The 25,914-nt window shown below is 37.0% G+C and overlaps 1 protein-coding gene across 1 annotated transcript in view; it reads right to left on the bottom strand.

The window, feature by feature from the left end:
- The window catches only part of FBN2 (fibrillin 2), a gene marked incomplete at both ends in the record, with an annotated part of 228,924 nt that overhangs the window by 21,858 nt on the left and 181,152 nt on the right, over positions 1-25,914 (bottom strand). The window contains 21 exons of the mRNA XM_079704022.1: positions 464-595; positions 1,028-1,150; positions 2,053-2,172; positions 2,754-2,879; positions 3,194-3,259; positions 4,062-4,214; positions 4,880-5,005; positions 7,789-7,908; positions 8,327-8,455; positions 9,982-10,098; positions 11,905-12,030; positions 13,661-13,786; positions 13,968-14,093; positions 14,982-15,050; positions 18,490-18,642; positions 19,247-19,372; positions 20,564-20,689; positions 21,142-21,210; positions 21,939-22,100; positions 24,696-24,818; positions 25,685-25,807. Of these exons, the coding sequence (XP_079560148.1) occupies positions 464-595; positions 1,028-1,150; positions 2,053-2,172; positions 2,754-2,879; positions 3,194-3,259; positions 4,062-4,214; positions 4,880-5,005; positions 7,789-7,908; positions 8,327-8,455; positions 9,982-10,098; positions 11,905-12,030; positions 13,661-13,786; positions 13,968-14,093; positions 14,982-15,050; positions 18,490-18,642; positions 19,247-19,372; positions 20,564-20,689; positions 21,142-21,210; positions 21,939-22,100; positions 24,696-24,818; positions 25,685-25,807 (2,541 nt within the window). The remainder of the gene's footprint in view (positions 1-463; positions 596-1,027; positions 1,151-2,052; positions 2,173-2,753; positions 2,880-3,193; positions 3,260-4,061; positions 4,215-4,879; positions 5,006-7,788; positions 7,909-8,326; positions 8,456-9,981; positions 10,099-11,904; positions 12,031-13,660; positions 13,787-13,967; positions 14,094-14,981; positions 15,051-18,489; positions 18,643-19,246; positions 19,373-20,563; positions 20,690-21,141; positions 21,211-21,938; positions 22,101-24,695; positions 24,819-25,684; positions 25,808-25,914) is intronic.

The raw sequence follows: 25,914 nt of genomic DNA, 5'->3' as shown, positions 1-25,914 counted from the left end.
GAATTAACTGAGGTCCAAAAACATTAAAAAATATGGCTAAGTCACAGAAATACCCAGCCTGTAACAGAGTTCTGGAGATTACCTGCCTCATTACTCTTCTCATTCATGGAGTGACACAAAAGCGAGAATATTAACTCATACTTTTAATTTTGCTACATAAGTAAGTAGCATTGTTTCAAGGAGTTTTTCCACACTTCTAAATTTAATGATTTAGATTTACAAGACAGAGAATGATGATAAACAAGAGGGCATATATTCTAGGACAGGCATAATCTCCACTGTATTATCCAGAACCTATTGTATTAGCATGGACCCTGAGATCGAAGAAATCTAGCTATATAGCACAGCCTTGAAACAGCTGGAAAATAGCTGGCTTGCAGTTAGGATGATTTGGGAATAGCACTGTAAATCTGTCTTGGAGTAGGAGTATTAAATAAGAAGACACCATCCCATAAAGCCTTACCTACACAGCCTTCTCCGTCAGGCCTTCGGGTCATCCCAGGCGGGCAGATGCACATGAAGGTGCCAATCAGATTCTTACACATCATGCCCCTAGATTCACAGTCATGTAGCCCTTCAGCACATTCATCCAGGTCTATAAAATATTTTTAACAGGAAAAACATAGAAGTAAGAAATTTTCAGGAACAGGATATTTTTTAGTATTTTTAAGTCACTTTTTTGGTCTTCTGGCTCTTATTATGTAACAGAGGAAGGTGGAGCCCAGTCTTTTTCAACTGTTGGCTGTATTCTAGATTTATAAAATTTCAGCATTGGTCCTAAAGATAAGAAGTTCAGGAAAGGGCTATCTTTGCTTTAATAAGAGCTCAAGAGTGTGACATCTTATTTTTGACTTTATTGGACAGACCATCAAGTATCTTGTTATCTAGATATGGAAATCTACCAGCAATGTTGTCAGATACATTTCTCTAAAGCTCTAAAGAAGACAGCTGAGAACCATAAACTCATTAAAATATATTTCCAGCATGGCAAATAAAGTGCTAACTACTCCCCTGTCTGTGGCCTTACCTTTGCACATTTTCTGGTCTTCCCTGAGGGCATAGCCAATCGGGCATGTGCATTCGTAGGACCCGAAGGTGTTCATGCAGCGGAAAGCACACAGCAGTGGGTTCTGGGCACACTCATTGATATCTGATCAAGAAAAGAGGCAGGCATGTGCTCAGCCTAGAGTTCTAATTACTTGCTCAAATAAACACTGATGTATTTGCACCTAACTCATCCTCCAACAAATAATAACTATAAACTCTGAAAAAAATACAAAAACAACACCTCAAGTGGTTTTTAGTGGTGAGCTGAAAGTCAGCAAACAACAGGCAAAGAATAGGTTCTCAAGTATTTTTTTCCTGTGGATAGCACCAGTCCTGACAGCAGCACCTGGCAGCTAAATCTTCAGTAGAACCTTTCTGAGCCTCTGTCCAGGAGGATTCAGGTGAGGGAGCCTTGGGGCAACCAAGGCTGCTGAAGAATGAGGAGGAATCCCGGAAATGAGAGGACCAGAGGTAGAGAAATACCTTATTCATTTTTTTTGCATAAACACAGCCCAAGTTGCTGACTTAACCATGCATGTGTAGGCCAAAATCAAAGAAGCTAGCCACTAGGGTTTAAAGAGCAGAACTGAAATCTGAACCACTGTCTTCCATAGGTCTGACAGTCCACTTTTATGTTTATCCAAGTTAACTGCCTGCTAAGACAAAAGCATCAATATTCTTCAAAATAATATAACTGATTCCAGAAGACATCATTCACAATATCCAGGGCATAATCCAAAATTACTTAGGAACCAGGAAAATGTGACCCAATCTCATGGGAAAAGATAAGCAACTGACGCCAACTCTGAGAGGACCAAGATGCTGGAATTATCAGACAAGGGCTTTAAAGTAGCTTTTGTAACTATGCTCACTGAGATAAAGGAAAATATGTTTGTGATAAATATAATCATCAAGAGAATGTCAGAATAGTATAAATAAAAGCTGAGACATGAAAAACCCTTTCTATATCAAGAAGAAATAATACTAAAGAAAAGTATCACTTGCCTTCACAATTCATCATGGGCCCTGGCTCAAAGCCTTCGTTGCAGTTGCATTCAAAACTCCCAATAACATTGGTGCACGTCCCATTTCCACAGGGATTGCCAATTGAACATTCATCGGTATCTGAAAAAGAAGAATAAGAAAGTGCCACAAAATCTGGAGAAGGTTTAGTTTTATAGGAGTATGCCCATGAATATCCATCTGGCCTTCACACATGTCCCAGATCTGTGCAGGGCACACATGACTCTTGCAACCCCCCTTGGCCTTGACTGGCTGGCCTTTATGCAGGGCAGAGAACCCCGAGAGATCAAGTGTGCAGTGATCTGAGGCTTCAGACAGCTGTGGCTTGCCCTAAAAAAAAACACAAACCCAGGGAGGGATGTGGTCTTCTGCCACCAGAGCAGAAGTGGAAAGTCATAAAGTAAAATGGATCTCTTTCCCAGTTAGTGGTTTTGGCAATTGTAAATCTCTAGACACATCAGAGTTTGTATATTTGGTTGAAGGCAGAGGTTGGGCAACTCTCGCCATCTTCACATAAACCAGGTCAACTGGAAAATGTAGAATGGGAGAAGAAAGAGCAGTTACTAGCTACTTATCCTGGGTTTGTAAATCCCACTGCCACCCAGGGTGCCTGAGAGACCTTTTGCTGAATATAAGAAAGAAAACAGAACTTTCAAAGTGTGAAATGTGGAGTCAGCACTTACCCACACAGCGTACTCCAGTGTAATCAAGGTTGTAACCCATTGGACATTCACAGCGAAAAGACCCATCTGTGTTGATACACTGACCGTTTGAACAAATGCCAGGGCTCTCAAGACATTCATTGACATCTAAAATACAGAATCACCCATGAACTTTCTTACATAAAAAGATATGCCCAAACTGTATATATCTATTCAAAAGAGCCTTAAAAGTTTTTAAACATATAAACATTTCTTTTATCAGAGAAATATATAAGGTATTTCACATGTTACAACATAGTCTTATGATAAATATAGTGCATACGATAAATATATAATAAATATTGTATTTGTGCATTAAATGCAATATACTATGTTATACAGTAAAATCAGCAGGATTATAAAATAAATGTACAAAAATATACTTATGTAAGACTATAAAAATAAAATATATCAAACCACACCTTCACGGGTATCATGAAGACTAGGAACAGTTCCATGGCCATAGGGACACAAATCCTGGAACGCCACTACAGAGAAAAACACAAACTACCCATTATCAAAGAGCCTCAACTATCAGAGAACTTAACTGATTATTGATAATACATGAAATTAGGCTTACTTCTCCTCTACAAGGCTGTTTTTAATAAGAGTCTTTTTATTTTTATAATTTATTGCAAAAGCAACGCTGAGCATATTTAGAGGTCACCTGAGCTTGTCCAGCTTCTCCCAGAGTGCCACCTATGGAGGGTGTCTGATTCTGTCTGCTTGCTTGTTTAATGTTGGTCAGCCAAAGCGCCTCTCTGCCCATTACACACAGAAGCTACCTCTGGCCTACAGACCAGGCCAGTTCCAAGCCTGCTGGAACAATCGTACCGTTCAGCTGTGCTAACTAGATCTGTGAGGCTCTTGGTCTATTTCTGCAAATGGCTATTGTGTTGACTCAGCTTCTCAAAACTTCACATAAGAGACTGGGAGCCACAGCGTGGGATACAATACCCATGTGGTACTCCCACAGCAATCTGGAATATAATTTTCATCCCCTCCTTGGATCTCTTGCCCTGCACCTCTCAAATTCATTCCTTTCAAAACAAGTAATACTAGCCTTGGGGGGAGAAATGAAATAACGTGGTAACTCCCTGCATGTACACATGTTGAATACAAAAGCTGAAAGAAGTTCCTGAGACTAGGTTGCTCACTGAACCACTAAAGTTTATAAGTGAGGGGATAATTTCATCCTCAAAATATTCATAAATTACATAGTCCAACTGGGTTCTGCCAGACAGTCCCAAACTAGTGCAAACTGGCATTTTATGTAGTTGTTGCTCTTACCTTCATCATCTTTGGGGCACAGCTCACAGGGGTCCCCCCAGCCCTCTCCTGGCATCTTACTACAGCAGCATTTCGCCTTTGTGGTATTGAAAGCTTTGGGTACGGAACACTTTCCATTTTCAAAGTTTGTGAAACAGAAGCTCTGGCGAGTATCTAATCAAGAAAGCAAACATCACAGACCTCCTTACTGGTCATTTTAAAAGATGGAATAATTTGTACAAAACTCTGTTTCCGACAGAACATTTCTCATGGGCTGAACATGTGATGCAGATTAGATTAGCAGTTAAAAGATAGGTCTGGAAATCCTCAATTGCTGATAACACTTGCCAGTTTAAACTGATCGCTCTGTAAAATTATATTTAATTTTTTAAAATATTTACAATATTTTAATAATGTGCTTAGGAAATTTGACAAATTATGCTCAATATTAAAATGATTTCCATGTCTTTTTTTCCCCCACTGTTACATTATAGCCTAACAAAATCAATCTAGGTAATTTTCAGTAGGTTACATCATATCAGAAGCAACTCCTCACCAATGTACAAAAAATCTATGCCAACAACAGAATGAAAATGATGAAACAAGATAACAATTTTTCTTTTAGTATGAAGTTTTTTAAAATGTAGAAATAGAGCCAATAATTCAAAGTACCTTAAAAATTGTACAGTGCATATACATCTGAGACCTACATTTTAAACTTACAGATGATGTATTTGCCAGAGACATATATTTTTAGTGACAAACACTGAATCATGGCTTACTGTCTAGCTTTGAAGTTTAAGGGCCAATTATGACAGAGAAGCCATTTCAAAACTTACCGAAGCATCTCCGTCCATTATCAGACAATACAAAACCAGGGGGACAGATGCACTGGAAGCCCCCAGGAGTATTGGTGCAGGAACCAAAAAGACAGATGTTGGGATCTTCATCACATTCATTTATATCTGCAGAAGAGCAGGATAATTTATTGATTTAATCAAATCAAAACATTGTTTAATATTTGAAAATAAATAATCTGTCCACACTTTAACAGTTCACTAGCCATTGGATATTTAATATGAAACAATACATTGTATTATGTATACGTTTAACTTATCTTTAAAAAATAAAGTGTTACTGCCTCAAAAGTCAAAGATTACATCCAGTTTTAATCAACCTTATGCCCCAGACTCCCAAGTCGGTCTCTAGCTCTCCAGACTTGACCGCTGGGGGTGTTTTTACATCCACCTGCCTACCTGACAGGACCACTTCAATGTCTCACAGGCATCGCATCCTCAGCAATGGTCCCCTTCTATGATGCCCCTCTCAGCAATCCACACTGGGGACCTGGAACCACATTTATTCCTCTCCCTGACCTTTCAACTTTCACATGCAAGCAGCATGTGGCCTGTAATTTCTATCTCCTCTCTACATTCAAACTCAACATCATTTGCCGCCTGGATTATCGCAAATCTCCCAGCTGGACTGCTGCATCTCCTTCTCTCCTCTTCACACTGCCACCAGGGCTGGTTTTCTAAAACACACACCTATTTGAAAATCTGTGCCTGTAGAACTAGTGGAACTCAGACACGTGTTGAGAATTTTATCATTTCCACCTGACCCCAGAATGGTTCCTTAAAATATACAAGGATTCCTTACCAGTGATGTTTGGCCTTTTTTCATTGGAAGTGCTTATTTAATAGGTTATTTTAACTAAATGAATAAACATTACACAATTTCAGGCACATTAGAACATAAGCTCCATGAGGACTTATGTGATGTGACTCTTATGTGATGTGTCTGTCTGTCTGGATCACTGCTGCACCCTCAGCTTAGTCTAGCACAGTGTCTGGCACATTCTACATTCTCAATTTATATTTGCAGAATTTTACTGAGTGAGTCGTACCACATCATTTCTAAAGCAACCTGCAGTGCTCCATACTGCCTGCAGCACAGAGTGCAATCTTCTGAGCTGGCCAATCGATGCCCCTTACCACGTCTGTTTTGCCTCTCTTTTCAAAATGCCTCTCTGTTCCATTTCCTTCTTTGATTAGTAAATTTCTGTCCAACTTTTCAGAGACACCTCAAATGTCACCAATCCTCTGTGACAGGCTTCCTGACATGTCATCCTCTCACCACCACCATCATTATTCACAGCCTCCTACTGTGATCCCACATCCTGAACAGACGGCAGTACAGTGTCTGTCACGCTGAATTGTAAGGATATCTTTACAAAATGGGGTTTCTTATGAAATATGTCTTTTCTCTTAGGCAGTAAGTTACCTGTAGGAAAAAACTTGCCTTTTGTGTTTCCAGCACCTAAAAGATGCTGTGTCCACTGTAATGTCCACTGAATGTCAGGATGGATTTATGTGTGTGTGTGTGTGTGTGAGTGTACATATAGTCACGTTAGGAAGCATTTCATCTAGGAAAGTTGATAGAAGAGATTCTATTGATAGGATGAAGGAAATATTCTTACAGTGAAGTAAGTTAGTTAAAAACCCATTCTTACGACATGTGAAATAGTGATGTTTTTTATCAGTGGATAAAGAAATACTCCTGAGGTTTAAAAAAATGTAAGTGAATCATAGATTTTTTTCACTAAGAAAAATGGTAGCTAAGTCTTTCTGATACAAGGAGACATATGCATTTCTATTTCCTCCTTATGGCTGACACACTGCTGCTGTCCTTGCTCCATAAAGAGATGAATCACAGGGATGTTGAAGAATTGAGATTAAATATAAACAAAGAAAATAAAAGAAAGGATCTTAAACTTTTCAAGGAAGTTTTTGCTAAGATGCTTCTAGTATTATTATTAATTATTTTTAAGTATTAAAAACACTAGACAATCTTACAAGGAACTATACAAATCAGACAAAAAAGGGACAAGATATAAACACCAAATTGGAATGACTAGGGATACCTATTATTTGTAATTATATGGTCTGAAAAGAAATTAAATTTAACTAAGTGAACTGTTTCCTTCAGTTCCATCTATATAAGTCCCTTGAGTGTGAACAGTAGAGCTACTTAGAATTTTTTTAAGAAACTGGGTAACTCAAAGGCAAAAAAAACTCTTAATCCGTTAGAAGAACCACACTAAGATGCTGGTGCTTCTGAATTTCAACAAAACTGTTAAAAATAATTTGTACAAAAGTGAAATAAAGTAACTGTAAAAAGGTCGGTCTTCATCATGTCCACCAGGCAATTCTGGGACTCACTTTTGATGTGGTTACAGCGTTCTTGTACACTAGGAGAGTTTCCACAGAAAAACATCTGTTCTGACAAATGGATTAATATTTTCTGTTTTGACATGTGGCCTTCCCAGGGAAAAAAATGTTTCAACAGCATTGTCAAGATTTTCTGCTTCACATTTCTAGGACTCCAGACACCTTTAATAGCTGTTTTAAAATTGGTTGCCAAAGATTACAATTTTTGTAGACACACTTTAAATTCAGTAAAAAGTCTCTGTTGACATTTGGAAAAAAGCTTAGAATGCACTGAAAATTCTTTGACTAGTATAAGATTTCTGTTAATGAAAAATCCCACATCCTTAAATTCTTTATTCTCACCACTCCACCTTCAAATCATTTCTGATGGTTCAATAAAACAGATGTAGGCAGCTATATGTTTAATTCCTTGGGTCAGCATGCTTACAGTGGTTTGGATTTAATATATTTCCACAGAGTCTATACCAGGTCTTATTATACTAAACAGCTCACGGACTCAAAATAAACGTTAGCCTTACCGATGCAATTCTCGCTTTTTACTTCATACCCTGGGGGACAGATGCATCTGAAGGATCCCTCCAAATTCTGACAGGTGCCAGGAGAGCAAGAGCCAGGAAGGGCAACACACTCATTAGTATCTTTAAAGAGAAACACGAAAAAAATGATTTAAAGATGAGACGATTGTTGCCAAAGGATATTAACATGAATTCAACTCAGGCCTTCTGATCTGCCACGTCACTCTGGGCAAATATGCCCTCAGAGACTTTTGACATATTGAGTATTACTCATTTGGCAAGAGGCTAATTTTCCTTTGTCTACGTTTACTGAGACACGGATAGCCTGAAGCTCTATCCCAATAAAAACACTGCATACGAGTCATTCCCAACTGTTGGCTTATACCTTTTACTAAAATTTCCCATGAAATTTATCTTGGTCATGTAATCAGATGACCAAATGAAATGCAAATGTGTCCCGAAGTTGGTGGGTGGGGGGGAATCACATCATTATTTTACGAAACAAAACAACATAAAGACTGTTTATTATGTACATACTTACCTATACAGTTCTTGCCATCTGGAGTAAGTTCATAGCCTTCATTACATAAACACTTGAAGGAGCCAATTTCATTAAAACACCGTCCATTTCTGCACACCTGACCAAAAAAGGAACTGCACTCATCTACGTCTGTAAGCAAACAGGAGTTAGCTTTTCAGAGAGAGCTCTTAACACATATTCTGTCACAAGTTGCAACTTAAAAACATATTCATTGGTAGACATTTACAAAACCCTACATTACAATTTCTCATCAACACAGAGAAAAATGGCTCATATCATAAAGATCAGGTGACTAATAAGGTCACACAGATCTCTCCTGTAGGCTTAAGGTGAAGCTTTCCATGCTTTCCAATTGAAAAATAGTTCTCATCCTGGAGGTAAGAGGATACCCGGATTTAACTGGACCGCCCGGTTTGCAGGTAACTTTACCTGGAGGTAAGCTGACTATATTTATATTCAAAGGAGAAATAACGAAGCATATCAAAAATACAGAAAAATCAATTATATGAGAAACACTCTAGAATTGCTGACACGTTTTTCCGTCAATTTGAAAAAGAAGTTCTTAAGTGGTAGGTTTTCATTTAAGCTTAGGGTTGATCCCGTTTGAGTAATTTTTTAGTTTGTTTGCAGATTATACTTTGATCAGAGCCATATTTGTATCTTTCATTCTCCCTGGCTGTACAAAGGGTCTGAGAAACTACAGACAAGAAGGTGGTTCAATAAAGTGTCTAGTTAGCTCTAAATTTTTTCACCGTTGCAGAATTTTATAAAATAAAGAAAGCTGAGAGGAATATATATTGGATTAAATTAGGAGGTGGGTTTGAGCTGTGACGGTTCCATTAAGGTAGAAGGCCTGAGTTACTTTCACATACCTTACAGGATAATGTGAATTAAGAGATGTTATGTAGTAAAGTACCAGTATAGTGTCTGGCACATGGTAAATGAAATATTGTCAGTGTTTGTTGTCATATCTTTTACTATCTTCTCCACCAACTACAGGACCCCCTCCTCCTCCTCGAGTCACTTTCAATTTTTATTTCAATCACTGTCTGTTAGAGGCAAAGGCTAAAATTCTGTGCCATGTAGAGAAGACAGTTTTATTTTCCACTGAAAGTTTACAGTTGTTCACAGAGATTAAATAGGTTTCTGAGGGCTGATTTGGAAACCTAGACACCACGCACTCTTTCTGTGGGAAAAGGCATCCCTTGCTTCAAAGGCTGACGGAAAATAAAATTTCAAAACACAACGGGTTTTTCAGTTGTAGATTGTCAGTGTTTGAATGTAAATCAAGAATGGATTTTATGAAATATGAAATAATAACAATGAAACCATAACAGGTCTAACTTTGATCCCATCCAAGGGGTAAAAATAACCCCAAACAATAAATCAGTCCCAATATATTTACTATCCTCTGCATGGCCTTTTCCCTTGAACCGACTGGTTGATTGACATAGTATTCAACCCAGCAGATGGTCTTGTGATTATTTAAGCCAAGAGTGTGACTTCAGTTAACCAGAAATTAGTTAATGATATTACATATCTTTTGGCACACATGTGCAATTTGAATAATAAACATATTTATTCTTTGGCTTTATTCTGTGTTTCAGGATATTGTGTAGAAATGAAAGAGAAGCAATAAAGGACTGAGTACTTACCCAGGCAATCATTATTATGAGTGAGTTCAAAGCCTGGGTAGCAGAGACAGTTATAGGATCCAACGGTGTTTTTACAAGTTCCATTTCCACATGGATGTCTCTCACATTCATCAACATCTACAAAGAAACACTGGCTCAAAGGAATTCAATTTTTTACTAGAAAAACGTAGCCTATTAAACTTTTAGATTTTTTCAAACTACTGGCTTACTTAGATTTTCCTCATTCAATACTAAGAACCCACATTTATTTAAGGAAAGTAAGTATGAGGTAGAGCTAACTCAGAAGTAGAAAATTATAGGAAAAAGTGTCACTTAGTGACTTACAGGAACATATACGACTCAGAAAAGAACTGGACTAATAAGCAAGCAACTATCTCCTTAGTGAGAGGTTTTAATGAATAGGTTCGCTTGTCAACTGTAAGGAAATCAATCTTTTGAAACACTAGAACAATTTGTTCTATTAAGCATTATAAATGCTCCCCCAGAAATTTTCATATCTTAATTTGATCAGCACAACAAAGGTAAACTGTAATTTCCTAAATTTTATGAATTAGTGGAATCTAAATTGAAGAAGTCTATTAGAGTTCAATTATTATCAGCCTTTGAAAAAATGGAATTAATATTTAGAAAGGTCATGGCATATAAGAGAGGAAATGCTAGACTATGAATTCCAGGATGCTGAAAAAAAAAAAAGAGGGTATTACTGTTCCTTAGGAAGGAAGCTTTGTTTAAGAGAGGTATTACCAAGGAGGCTAGCTGACTTTCATCATGGATGAATTGTTAAGACCAAGGACAGATTTTCACCAGATGAATTTCTGAACCATATAGCTCAGGGGGTTTTCTTAGCAAATCATATTCTCCCTTTCAGAGAGAACAGCCAGGAGAAGCATATGTAGGCAAGCAATCTCAGAAAGTTCATGCAAATAGGACTGCATCCTCCGTGTGTCCTTTGCACAAGCTTCCCTAGAGAATTTTTCCTTGGACCATGGGAAATGGCTGCAGGGGAGCTCTTAGGAGGCACTGCAAGAATGGAGACGTTCTCGAGGTGGTCCTCATTTATGGATACGCCATAAAGGATACTAGTTCTGCCGTTCTGCTGTACTGAAATCTGACCTTACGATTCACAAAGATAGTATCTTAAATACCAAAAGAGTAGATGCAATTTAGCTTTTTCTAAACTGAGAACATGATAATTATAAATAGCCAACTTTTAAATTTAATTTTCCTCCTGCAAGCGCAAAGTGCTTCAGTGGAGATGAGCCAGTGGCTGACATCAGATTTAAGTAGTTAAGCTGAGTTCCAAGGTGTCCAGCCCATCTGCTTTTGAAATATTAATCATCAGCTCAGCAAGTACTTACTGAACACAATTATTGCTTAACTAACTGTACATTAGCTACTGGGGCTTTTCAAAGTTCTACTATCTTTGCTTCTAAAAATTGTTTGTAAGAGTTAAAAAGCAAAACAAGCAGATAAATCTCATGTATTCAATGATTCGGGTGAAAGAAGCATATGTACGTATGTGTGTGTTTATATATTCATTTCAAAACTGTCACTCTGCTACTACTCCCTTGTATTCTTGCATTCCAAAAGGCTTTCTTGAGTGGGAATAGAGAGGGGTAAATGGGCAGCTGGTACTGTGGTGATCTCCACGTAACCTTGAGTATCCCAGAGCTCAGGTTAATAAGCATGTGAAAGTCACCTGGGGAAAAAGGCTGTAAACAATGAACCCAAGAACATATTGTGGTGTGTCCTATTTGCAAATTTTACATTGAATAAAACCATAAACAGTTTCACATAGCTCATTTTTTGTAAGACTGTTTCTGACAGAGACTTGGTAGTTACTTGTGGCAAGTGACCGAACTGTAATCTCTTCTGGAGTCTCAGCTCCACGTCACCCCCTGAAACTAATGTCCTCCTTCTTACCCATGCACATCGTCTGGTCCTGAGAAGCCTTAAAGCCATTGTGGCAGATACACTGGTAACTTCCTTGTAAATCCACACACAGGCCATGACTGCAAACATTAGGAATTTCTAAACATTCGTTGCGATCTAGCACAAAAAATAAAACACATGTTATACATATCTGATCTTTATTAAGATTCCTTCATTTTTTTCCACAGGCGCTGTTTCTATAATCTGCTATTAATTATTACAGACAGTCTGAAAATGAACCGTAACAACAGCTGAATCAAAATAAGCAAGGCTTTAAAAGTATCCAAACCTCTTTTCAAAAAATTTTAAATCATGCAATTTTTACATGCTGATTGGTATCTCAAGGACATTATTTTATTTTAGGTCCAATTCCAGGAAAATCCATTGAGAGACCTCTTCTTTTCCTAACAAAAGAATCTAAAAGATATGGTGAAATAGGTTCAATATGAATGAATAGATTTACTTAGAAAATCTTTTCAAAATTATCTTTTTTCTCTTTTTTTAAGTGGAGCATAATTGTTTTACAGTGTTGTATTAGTTCCTGCTGTACAGCAAAGTGAATCAGCCACATGTATACATATATCCCCTCTTCCTTGGATTTCCTTCCCATTTAGATCACCACAGAGCATTGAGTAGAGTTCCCTGTGCTATACAGCAGGTTCTCATTAGTTATCTATTTGTACATAGTAGTGTATATATGTCGATCCCAATCTCCCAATCCATTCTACCCTCCCTTCCCCCCTTGGTATCCATACATTTGGTCTCTACACCTGTGCCTCTATTTCTACTTTGCAAATAGGTTCATCTATACCATTTTCTAGATTACACATACATGTCCTAATAAAAATAACCAAGAGATCACTGAAAAACTCAAAGAGGAAATCAAAAAATACCTAGAAACAAATGACAATGAAAACACAATGACCCCAAACTTATGGGAGGCAGCAAAAGCAGTTCTAAGAGGGAAGTTTATAGCAATACAATCTTACCTCAAGAAACAAGAAAAATCTCAAGTAAACAACCTAACCTTACACCTAAAGCAACTAGAAAAAGAAGGACAAACAAAACCCAAAGTTAGTAGAAGGAAAGAAATAATAAAGATCAAAGCAGAAATAAATGAAATAGAAACGAAGAAAACAATAGCAAAGATTAATGAAACTAAAAGCTGATTCCTTGAGAAGATAAAATAGATAAACCTTTAGCCAAACTCATTGAGAAAAAAAGGGAGAGGACTCAAATCAATAAAATTAGAAATGAAAAAGGAGAAGTTACAACTGACACAGCAGAAATACAAAGGATCATGAGAGAATACTACAAGCAACTATATGCCAATAAAATGGACAACCTGGAAGAAATGGACAAATTCTTAGAAAGGTAAAACCTTCCCAGATTGAACCAGGAAGAAACAGAAAATATGAACAGGCCAATCACAAGCACTGAAATTGCTTAATCACTGAAAGTGATTAAAAATCTTCCAACAAACAAAAGTCCAGGACCAGATGGTTTCACAGGCAAATTCTATCAAACATTTAGAGAAGAGCTAACACCTATACTTCTCAAACTCTTCCAAAAAATTGCAGAGGGGGGAACACACCCCATCTCATTCTACAAGGCCACCATCATCCTGATACCAAAACCAGACAAAGAAAATACCTTTTTTGATAGGAAAGCATGGACAGTTTTTCAGTGCAGGAAGTGTAAAGAACATTGTGCTCAGTGTCAAAGAACGAGTCATTCTCTTTCTTACCTACACAGGCTCCGTTGGGTGAAAGTTTGAAACCTGCAGCGCACTCGCAGCGGTAGCTGCCGGGACTGTTGATGCAGTCGGCATTTCGCTGGCAGAGGTTATCACCGTTGCTGCACTCATCAATATCTGAAAGAGCAACAATTCCGTTTTTAAAACTTCATTATTGCATCAGTATTATATTCACTTAACCAATTGGGTGATCAACTCCCAAATGCTGTAGAAGAAACAGTAAAAATCAGAAAACTGTCTAAAAACCAGTTATGTCTGCCAAACTTTTTTGGATAAGGTCACACATCATTCAGATTACCTTCACAGACCAGGAGCAGGTCATTGTAGCTGAATCCCGTAGGGCATTCACAGCGGAAACTGCCAATCTGGTTAATACACACACCATTTGCACAAATGCCTGGAATCTCTTTACATTCATCAATGTCTGCAATTGAACAGATGTGATCAAATATACAGGGTTCTGCTTAATGTATTCACCATAAAACCTTGAATAATACTATGTGTACACTGGAGTGAAAACACACAGTGTCACAAAAATCAATTTTATATCAGTATGAATGATTTTGTGGGTTATGAAAGCATATAGACCATAAGATATTATATCCTTTGAACAGTGATGAAAAAAAATGAAGTAGCTGGTCAAATATACCAAGTGATATTAGTGTCAATATAGCAAATGAACTTCCTAGGGAATCAAACTTCCTCTTAAGTTACAGGTCAGGCTCCCCAAATTGCTATCAGTCATCTGATAAAGCCAGCTATGTTTTTTAAATTTTATGTCCTTTGTTATACATGCATTGATAATGGACACTTAAAATTATATTGTTTATTTAACCTTTGCGGAAGAAAAGTAGATTGTGCAACAGAAAGCACATTCAGGAGGAAGTGATTTATATAATTAATAATTCTGCAAATTCATAAGTAGATTGGGAGAAAGGAGTACTGTAAAAATACACCCAAAACTTAAACGTATACTTATGAAAACAGACGGTAAAGGTTAAAATAAAGTGGATTATTTACAGTCATGTAATACAATATTTATGAAGAGGAAAACTAAAGTTTCAGCTTGATATGTATGAAATCTTGAGATAGTCACATAACTATCATAACTCAATCACCAGACTATGTTGATGGACTAATCCCACTGTTAACACTTGGTTAGAGGCTGTAAACATGTTATTTCTTTCTTGTCTAACTATATTATATCCAAATACAGATTATTATATTTTATGGTACTTTAAAAACACTGAACAAATTTTTACAAAATGCTACGTGTATGTATTAAAATAAACATAATTTAGAAAAAACTCACCAACAGCTTTTCCAGTGTGAATGTCAAAAGTGAATCCAGGAATATTTCCACATATGGTTTTAAAGTCAGCTTTAAAATATAAACAAAGCAAATGCACTCTTAAAATTCTCAAACTCCTTCAAAATAACATTTTACATAGTATTACTTTTACTGACAGATACTTTTTTTTTTTTTGGCACGTGGGCCTCTCACTGCTGTGGCCTCTTCCGTTGAGGAGAACAGGCTCCGTATGCGCAGGCTCAGTGGCCATGGCTCACGGGCCCAGCCGCTCCGTGGCATGTGGGATCTTCCCGGACTGGGGCACGAACCTGTGTCCCCTGCATCGTCAGGCAGACTCTCAACCACTGCGCCACCAGGGAAGCCCTGACAGATACATTTTATATTATTCACAATGAGACATTTTAATTTCAATTATATTTATTTGATAACAATGCCAGCTTCTGCAAGGAGTGAATCTAGGCATACTTTATCATTATTATTGCTGTTATTCTTATTATTATCATCATTAACTTTTTACTGCTCTGATATTAGAAGTAAATCATTATGAGATTCAAAATATCTACTTTAGGCATTTAAATTCTTTTTTTTTGGATATGGAGGGCTTTAAAAATGATCCGATTTATGTAGATTGAAAAACCAGGTTAGCATACAAATTATAAAAGGGATTAGAATTGCACAAAGGCATAGGCATGCAAAAATAATTTTGTAGTGGTGAAACATGTTAACAATGAGTAATGAATGAGACATGAATTTTGTCTTTTTTTTAACATAAACGTCTATTTGTTAGAATGTGAAATTTGAGGCATCAAAAACAATGCATCAGGCTTCCCTGGTGGCGCAGTGGTTGACAGTCCACCTGGCGATGCAGAGGACATGGGTTCGTGCCCTGGTCCGGGAGGATCCCACATGCCGCGGAGCTGCTGGGCCCGTGAGCCATGGCCGCTGAGCCTGCGCGTCCGGAGCCTGTGCTCCTCAACGGGAGAGGCCACAGCAGTGAGAGGCCCACGTACCGCAAAAAAAAAAAACCGAAAACAACAACAACAAAAAAAACAGTATGGTGCTGGTACAAAAACAAACACATAAATCAATGGAACAGAATAGAGAGTCCAGAAGTAAACCCACACTTATGTGATCATTTAATTTATGACAAAGGAGCCCAGATTATACAGTGGGGAAAACACAGTCTCTTCAATAAATGGTGCTGGGAAAACTGTATAGACACTTGCAAAAGATTGAAACTGGCCACTTTCTTACACCTTATAAAAAAATAAACTCAGAATAGATTAGAGACTTAAATGTAAGACTGGAAACCATAAACTCCTAGTAGAAAACATAAGCAGTATGCTCTTTGACACTGGTCTTAGCAATATTTTTTTTTGAATCTGTCTCCTAAGGCAAGGGAAAGAAAAGCCCTCAGGCAAGGGAAAGAAAAGCAAAAATAAACAAATGGGACTACATCAAACGAAAAACCTTTTGCACAGTGAAGGAAATCATCTACAAAATGAAAAGGCAATCTACTGAATGGGAGAAGATATTTGCAAATGATATATCCAATAAGGGGTTAATATTGAAATATACAAAGAACGGTCACAACTCAATATAAAAAATACAAACAATCTAGTTAAAAATGGGCAGAGGACTTGAATAGACATTTTTCCAAGGAAGGCATACAGATGGCCAACAGACACATGAAAAGATGCTCTACGTCAGTGATCATCAGGGGAAGGCAAGTCAAAACCACAGTGAGATATCACCTCACACCTGTCAGAATGGTTATTATCAAAAAGACCACAAATAACAAGTGTTGGTGAGGATGAGGAGAAAAGGGAACCCTTGTGTACTGTTAGTGGGAATGTAAGTTGGTGCAGTCATTATGGAAAACAGTATGGAGGTTTCTCAAAAAATTAAAAATAAAACTGCCATACAATTCAGCAATTCCACCTCTGAGTATTTACGTGAAGAAAACAAAACACTAACTCAAAAAGATATATACATTTTTATGTTCTCTGCAGCATTATTTACAATAGCCAAGATATGGAAGCAACCTAAGTATCCACTGATGGATGAAGTGATAAACAAGATGTGATACATTGTATGTATATATACACACACACACATATATATACACAATGGAATATTACTCAGCCATAATAATGAATGAAATCTTGCCACTTTCAACAATATAGATGAATCTAGAGGGCATTTTGCTAAGTGAAATAAGTGAGACCAAGAAAGACAAGCAATGTATGACTTCACTTATATGTGGAATCTAAAAAACAAAACAAATGAACAAAACAAAACAGAAACAGAATCATAGTTATAAAGAAAAACTGGTGGTCACCAGAGGGGAAGGGAGTTGGGAGTTGGGCAAAATAGATGTGAGGGATTAAGAAGTACAGATTTCCAGCTATAAAATAAATAAGTCACAGGAAAGTAATGTATCCATAGGAATGGTCAATAAAATTGCAATAACTTTGTATGGGGACATATGGTTACTAGACTTATTGTGGAGATCAATCCATAATGTATATAAATGTCAAATCACTATGTTGTAATCCTGAAAATAATATTGTATATTAATTATACTTCAATTAAAAAAAAGAAAAAAAGAGAAAATCCATTTGCCCACTGAATTTGAGCCACTGAGAAAGGCCGCATATGTCACTTTTCACCATGTCTCTCCTTAATTTCATCATGTTAAATGAAACATTTTAATAAATATACCCTAAGTAATACTGTATTTGGTAACAAATGCATAACCATTGTTTCTTATTTGTCCTATTGGTTCAACTCTTAGTATCTACAACTATTAAGAGTGATCCCTTCTCAGGTCATAAAGGAACCTGAGTGGGCAACAATTTTAAGACGATGTTTTTGCTGTTGCCTTTATTATCGTTTAGTTTTTCTTTCAAAAGAATCTGTGCTTGGAGAAAAATTTTACTGTGTACAGACCAGCTCTCTTTTCTGCCTAAAAGTTTCAGGTAAGTTTGAGGGAAATGATGCATAAGGAAAACTTTGACACTACATTGCTTTTATGTTAAGTTTGTTCATCAAATCCATTTTTTGCATATTTTCCAAGGTTGAACTAAAAAGATACTCACTGAGCTTGCTGGACTTTATAAATGACCACAAATTTTTAAATCAAAATGACACCTTCTAAATATAGCACAATGACACACAATAGTTTCTCAATAAATACTTGTTTTATGAATAAAAGAATAATTAAGCAGCATGGTTTAAGATAATGAGTTTAAATGGGCTAGTGTTATAAATTTTAATTTCAGCAATGGGGCTTATTTTCAGGATCCAGACTCCTACTCAACAGACATTTCAGGAATTAGTGTTTGAATCCCAAGAGGGCTGCTTGAGAAACTGAGCCATATGAGCTCTTGGATATTTTCAGAACGGAGTGTGTCTGCTTTCCGTACTTTTTGCTTTTCCTCTACTGTTACATGTATACCTGTGTCACTGACTCGGCCTTCAGCAGAAGCAGGAGCTGTGTGCTTACCCGTTCCTGGCGTTGGGCATGGTTCACAAGGTTTGTTCCAGGCTTTGCCCACATTGTATGTGCAGCAGCACATCCTCTTTGTCACATTAAAAGGCAACTCATTCTCACAAGTGGTTCCATTATAGCTTCGGTAGCAGAAGCTTTTTCTCATGTCTACATAGAGAAAAACAAGTAAGCCAACCAACACTATCAGCAAGCAACTAATAGCAAACCCCACACACCTGGACACACCAAACTTCCTCGATTAACTCTGAAAATTTTCACGGTCGTTTGGAGGTATCTTAAAATAATTCCTTAAGCTGAACACAAATCGTTTTTAGATAAGCATCTTTCCTGTTTTTAAATAAGGGGTTTCATTTACAATTTTCTTGGGGGGACAAAGTTAATAGGTACTTCTCTATTCAAATGCACTTATTTAATTTAAAAAGGGTTACATGTTAAATTTTAAATGTTTTCTTATTCATAAAATAATGTTCACTTTACATGAATGGAAAATAAAAATTATTTAAGAATATATATTTGTAATATTTGATGAAATTTTCTACCTGACTCATGCTTTGTAACATGTAACTATGTAGCCAAAGTTCAAAAATATGGTACAGACCCAGAAGTTTATAAGACTTCGAAATACTTCACTATTCATAAAGATTTAACTTCCAAACTTTCTGAATAATAATTCTGAGATGTATCTGAGAGATAACTGTTGGCCAGGAAGCCAGCAACTGTGACCTAATCAATCTCAGAGACCTTTACCTACCCATACAGTTGTGGCCTCCATTGACCTGCATGTATTCAGGTGGGCAAATGCAGGTGTAATTTCCCAGGGTGTTGTAGCAAGTCCCAGGTCCACACACACCAGGATGTGCAAAACACTCATCAATATCTAGAGGATGCAAGAATATCCATTAATTAGTAAATATTTTCCCCATGAATTTATATCACTTAAACTACTGAACAAAGCATATGGCTGATTCCCCAAATTCATATTTTTATAGAATTTATCTTATTTTTATAAAATTTAGAATTTAAAGCAATTACATAGGAAATGCCCCCAAATATGCATTTACATGATATAAAATATGTCCTTCTTCTGAAGAATAAAAACCTAACATTCAAAAGTAAAGATGATCAAAATAAACTATTCCAAAGTGGCAAAAAATAACTTAAGTGGCACCTATACTTTTTAATTGAAATTTCATATTCTTCAAATGGAATTGCTTTAAAGCTACTTTCCTCTTATGTCATTGAAAACCAAATATTAGTGTCAACTTTAAACTGAATGCAGTTAGAAAAGCCTTTTTCTTTATAGCTCCTTTCAAAATAGTACCCATTCAGAGATTCTAGAAGTAGCACAGCTGCTGGGTAATTCTCCTTATTAAATCATTTCTTCCAGATGCATTTATCTAACATGTTCCAAAAGAAAGGTTATAATGGAAACAATTACATTACATGTTTAATGTTCATTTTTTAGAAGCATTCATTCATTCATTCCATAAATAAATACTGAGATTCTACTGTAAGCTAGAACTTGTAGCTATAAAGATGAAATAGATGTGGACCTTGCTTCAAGAAGCTCCCAGTCTAGTGGGGAGATAGGCCTCTAAAAGGATGATTACACCGCCATGTGAGAAGTTGGGGATGGAACCAAGAAAGGCATCTGCATAACCTTTGAACTGCTTCATACTATGTTGTCCAACATTTAAAAGTTACTGAAAATATTAGCCAAATGGTTGCATTTCAAACTTACCTATTTTGCTATATAAAATATAACTTATTGGTATTTGAACTAATAACTTATTTTGATACTGAATGTTTTCATACTATTCCAGCTTCCCCCACTTATTACCAACCCATTTACTCAGAGAAAAATAATAGTAAATTGTGGCAAATAATCTGTAAATTAATTTATCTATCATCATACAACTTAGCAGCACTGATAGGAAAAGAAAAAAGCTATGAACCAGTTTCAACATATCCTTTGATAAAATTTGAAGATGGACCCTTTTTCTCCAGGCCTGACCAGTAATTTTGTTTTAAATAGCACTAATAATTTTTAGGTATAAATTTATCTCACCTTCACAGATGCGGGTTTCCTCACTGAGGTAGTAGCCTTGAGGGCACTCACACTGGAAGCTCCCGAAAGTGTTGATACAGTTTCCACCCTGGCAGAGACCTGGTAACTCCTGGCATTCATCAATATCTGCAAAAGAGGAGACAGCTCAGATACCATCATGAAAGATAAGAGTTACTATGAGAGCTTTCAAATGTGTGATACTGTAAGACCTGCAGACTTCCACACATCCAAGTGAATGCACACTTAGATGGGAGGTTTATTCTGACCATGAATTTTCTTGGCTTTGTCATGGAACTTTGCTATAATCTGAGAAGAGTAATTACAGCAAGCTGAGGATGATTGAAGTTGGGGATAATTATAAAAAGAGTTTCTCTGCAGAACAATCACACATCAGGTCACTGCAATGGGTCAAATCTTTCTGATTTACAAATGGTTATTCATCAGACTGGTAATTGTCCATCTGTAATTTTGCAAAATAATCTTGTTGGGACTGTTCCACACTATCTTTTCTACCAGATTTTCTCTAAAGTAAGTTCTTTACCTTGTTTAAATCTGGTGACAATTAGAGGTATGCTTACCTTCTAAGATGATTGTGATGGGGTTAGGTCTGAAGCCTTCACCTCCAGGACACAAAGTGTAATATTCAGCTGCAAAACAATGGAAAAACAGAAATTTGATACCTGTGTGCAAGAGGCTGACAGTGAATTAGCACTTAACAACCGCCAGGCTCAAAGCGCATATCCTAAGGGGTGTATCCACATTTTCCTTAGTGCCTTTTCAAATACGTTATCTTTCAAAGTACATTACATTTTACTTGAAATATGATCATTACTTCATAAATTATATACAAAGTAGAATAACAAAACCCATTTGCTTTTAATTAAAGAAAAAAATTATTTTCAGACAATTTATATCACAACCTTTTTGGCTAGTAAATAAAAACTAAAAGACTCAACAATTCAAAAGTTTCACCTATGTTCATATCAAGACATACATTTCAATTTAAGACATAATATGACTGGACTTGAGGAATACAACTCATCTATGAACCTGAACTAAAACAACTGTGGAAAAGAAACAGGAATGTCCTTTACCTGTGACACCAGGGAGAACTGATATTATCATCATTCATATTGGATTGTGGTTAAAAACTGTTTTTTTCTTTTTAGCATTATCAAGAAAAACAGTAAAAAGAGAGGAATTCAGATTCCTTTTATATGACACACTCTTGGCTGGTTTCAGCACAATCATTGAAAGTAGTCCAGATTCAAAGTTTTGACCCTCACTACCTCCCTCACTCCCTAGCACCAGAAGAAAATGGTAGCTAGTGCTCAGCTACCAGTGTTTCTTTCCTCTTCTTCCGTTCCATACTCACTGCTATTGACAGGGGGGCAGGTCTCGCAGGGGTTCCCCCAGGCCTTCCCCAGAGAGCAGCAACAGGAGGAGCGGCTGACGCCCACCCCAATCTCAGTGTTGCAGGAGAGACTCCCGTCGCCCCGAGGACCGAACTTCAGGTAACAGTTTCCCACTCGATTGTCTGCAGGGCAACACAGGAGTTTAAAATTGTCCTTATCAGAGTAAGAATGCCTTTTTTGGAGAATGGTCACTCAGATGATCAAATTCAAATTCTGTACATTAATCCCCAGAACAGAATAATCTCTTGCTTTCAACTTTTTCAAGACTGAGTTGTAGGAATTAAATAAATTACACTTTGCTACATCTAGACATCCATATAGATCATGGACTAAACAAGATAGTAAGCAATTACTCATCTGGGACATTCTGGACCTTTAATAATATGATTGCAAAAAATGTTTCCTATAATCAATCTATAGCATGAGTTTATCAATAAAGGGAGTGAAATCCAATATGTTAATTTAAAGCAATGTATCCTATCACTGAAATATTGATAACGCCATCTCCTTCCTCTCCTCCCCATAATCTCCATTCTCCCACAGTTTAGTTTCAACTTGCACATTCAGTTTTGCAGGTTTTGGGAAAGCCAGTCTGTAACAACTTTAGGGAGGCTACTTAAGAGATCAATGAATCTCAGACTTTGTCTTGTCTCTATCCATAATTACCATCTAGATCACCTCATTAGTTCCATGACTTTAAATACTATCAAATTTGTGGTTCCATCTTTCACCTCTCCCCTGAACTCAGATCTTTCTGCCATGTGCCTAGTATTTGATTTCTCCTCTTAGATATCTAAGGTATCTTAGGGTTAACACGTCTAAAATCAAACACCTGATACTCTTTCCTCCACATACAAAACCTGCTCCAGGGCTTCCCTGGTGGCGCAGTGGTTGAGAGTCCGCCTGCCGATGCAGGGGACACGGGTTCGTGCCCCGGTCTGGGAAGATCCCACATGCCGCGGAGCGGCTAGGCCCGTGACCCATGGCTGCTGGGCCTGCGCGTCCGGAGCCTGTGCTCCGCAACGGGAGAGGCCACAGCAGTGAGAAGCCCATGTAATGCAAAAAAAAAAAAAAAAAAAAAAAAAACCTGCTCCAATCCTCTCCCAGGCTTCTGCGTTTTCAATAAACAGAAACCCCAATTTTTTAATTGCTCAGGCCCTATACCTTGCAGTCAAACTTTGAATCCTAACTATCATGCCTTATTCAATCCAGTAATGAGGTCTGTCAACCCTATCAAAATATATCTGGAATCTGATGACTTACCACTGCTTCCAAATCACTACAGCCTGAGTTCAAGCCACCATCATCTCTCACCTGGACTACTGCAATTGTTTCCTAACTCATCTCTGGACCCAACTCTAGTCTATTTTTCCCACCATAGCCAGAGTCATCCTTCAGAAGCATTACCTTAGGTCAGGCCAGGCCCAGTGGTGTCCCACCTCAATCAGAGTAAAATCCAAAGTCCTTATTACAGTCTACCAAGTAGTTTTCATCTCCAGCTGCACATTATAATCACTTGGGCAGCTTTTTATTATTTTACTTTTCTCATTCTTTTTTTTTTGTTTGGTTTTGTTTTTGTTGCTGACTCTGGTGCAGACAGAGGTGTTAACTCATGGTTCTGCTCTTACTAGGCCTGTATTCATTCATCCTTCCTTCCTCCTGCCCTCCCATTCTCTCTCTTTTATCCCTGCTCTCCATTCTCATTCCTCATCCCCTACGCAACCATATGAATGTGTTTAATATTAATTTTTTGGTCTGTGCTCCTGCAAAATTAGTATTTTTGTTTTCGTGTGCACATTTTAAATTTCTATAAATGGTATTTTGTCGTATACCTCATTCCATCTTTATAACATCCAATCCGTCAACTCCACAGTATTCAACTGTGATTCTTTTTCAATCTATCCACTGTCCAAATATGGATTCTAAATTCTTGCCGCTGCAAATAATGAGGCACTGAATATTTTTCCTAATGTTTCCGTATGGGCCTGTAAGTTACTTTATTTGATATCTAAAGCCCAGAGAGGAACTGCTGGTTCACAGAGTTTGCATATTCTTAGCCTTTGGTATCAGGAAAAACAGTCCTTGTTATCTGCCATATGCATCCAGTGAACCTTTTTAATTTTTTATATTTGTAAGTCAGTTTGAAAATAATTTTCAGAAGAAAAAGGCACAAAAAACCTTACTAGAGATTTTAATGGGAATTTAATCATAGCTAACTCAAATTTTATTCTATATTTTCTTGGTTTTGAAAAAATATATACCTGAAATGGTCCTATAAATGCCATTAACTGCTTGCCTGTCAGTTGTCACGCATAAACCTGAAACATATTCATTTTGTAAAACTGATTCCACATTTCAAACACATCTGTCCTGGCCAATGTACTGGACAGGGAGCCAGGCAACTCGGGACACTGCTTCAGCTCTGCCACTTGCAAGCTCTGAGACCTTGAACAAATGACTGCACCTCTAGGGCCCTGGTTCCCAAGTCTGTGAGAGGAGGTGGTGGGAGCAGAAGTCTCAAAAATTCCTGTTTCAAAATGTGACTTGGAAGATAAGCAGGATAAAAGTGACCATATATTTTGGTAATCTAGAGTTTCTTAAGGTAAAGGACTACTATTTTGTTCTCAAGTTAATTGTAGTAAATGGTCATCACAAGAGAGTATGAGTATTTAACTCTATGTACTTCTATTCATTTGTTTCATATAGCTTTTGCTTACCAACACAACCCACACCGGTGGGGTTCAGCTGGAAATCGGGTGGACAGTTACACTCATAGCGACCAGGAGTGTTGACACATAGTCCGTTCACACAGTTTATTGGATCTGCACATTCATCAATATCTAGGAAAAACATTTAAAATGCCCACATTAACATCTTTACTTTCCTTGTGCATACTGCTGTTCCAAAGAATTTGGTGGAAATTTTGCAAGTCAGTAGACTAAAAATCTTTAGGAGGAAGTCAGAACAATGAAATAAAAATGAAATACTTGTATACACCTAAAGCAATTTCCATAGATCAGTCACACAGTCACACAGTATTCATGATGATATCATTTAATATCCTTAATAAATAAATAATAATGAAACATTGCAATTCTGAAGAAAAACATTTTACCACTGTTTGCTTAATTAAACTTAAACATATGTATTATATATTTGTACATATATGTGGACATCATAAATATATACAAAGAAATACTTTACTAATTTCGTGTTGGATATTTAATATTAAGTTGTTTATATTACAATGGATCAATTCAATAGTTAAAAATAAATGTATCAGCCAAGGGGGAAAGGGGTGGGGTGTGAGGAATTGGGAGACTGGGATTGACACATATACATTATTGACACTATGTATAAAATAGACAACTGATGGGAACATATTGTATAGCACAGGGAGCTCTACCTAATGCACTGTGGTGACCTAAATGGGAGGGAAGTCCAAAAGGGAGGGGATATCTGTATGTGTATGGCTGATTCATTTTGTTGTGTAGTGGAGGCTAACACAACATTGTAAAGCAACCATACTCCAATAAAAATTAATAAAAAAATAATAAAACAATAAATGTATCAGAATGTAATTTTCTTTTTCAAAAAAATGCATAGCCCAAGGCATAGCAGGCTAAGCAGAAATTTGAGGAACTTCTATATCTAGCACAAAATGTTCAACTAATAAGAACACAATTAAGCCCTTAACTGGTCATACCTGTACAGTTCCCTCCGGTTCTGTCCAATTCGTAACCATCATCACAGATACAATGGAACATTCCAGGCAAATTATTACATGTTCCAAAGACACAAATATTTTGGAAGGAGCATTCATCGATATCTGGAGATTAAAAAAAATAGTAATCTCTTGATTACAAAGACATTTAGATTTACTGTATGACATTAATAAATTATTCTATCTCCTCAAATGTTTTTATGCAGCAAAAA

Source organism: Hyperoodon ampullatus (genome assembly GCF_949752795.1).
Source record: "Hyperoodon ampullatus genome assembly, chromosome: 4".
Classification (NCBI taxonomy): domain Eukaryota; kingdom Metazoa; phylum Chordata; class Mammalia; order Artiodactyla; family Ziphiidae; genus Hyperoodon; species Hyperoodon ampullatus.
Note: the sequence above shows the minus strand (reverse complement) of the source record. Positions and strands in the feature narration are given on the sequence as shown.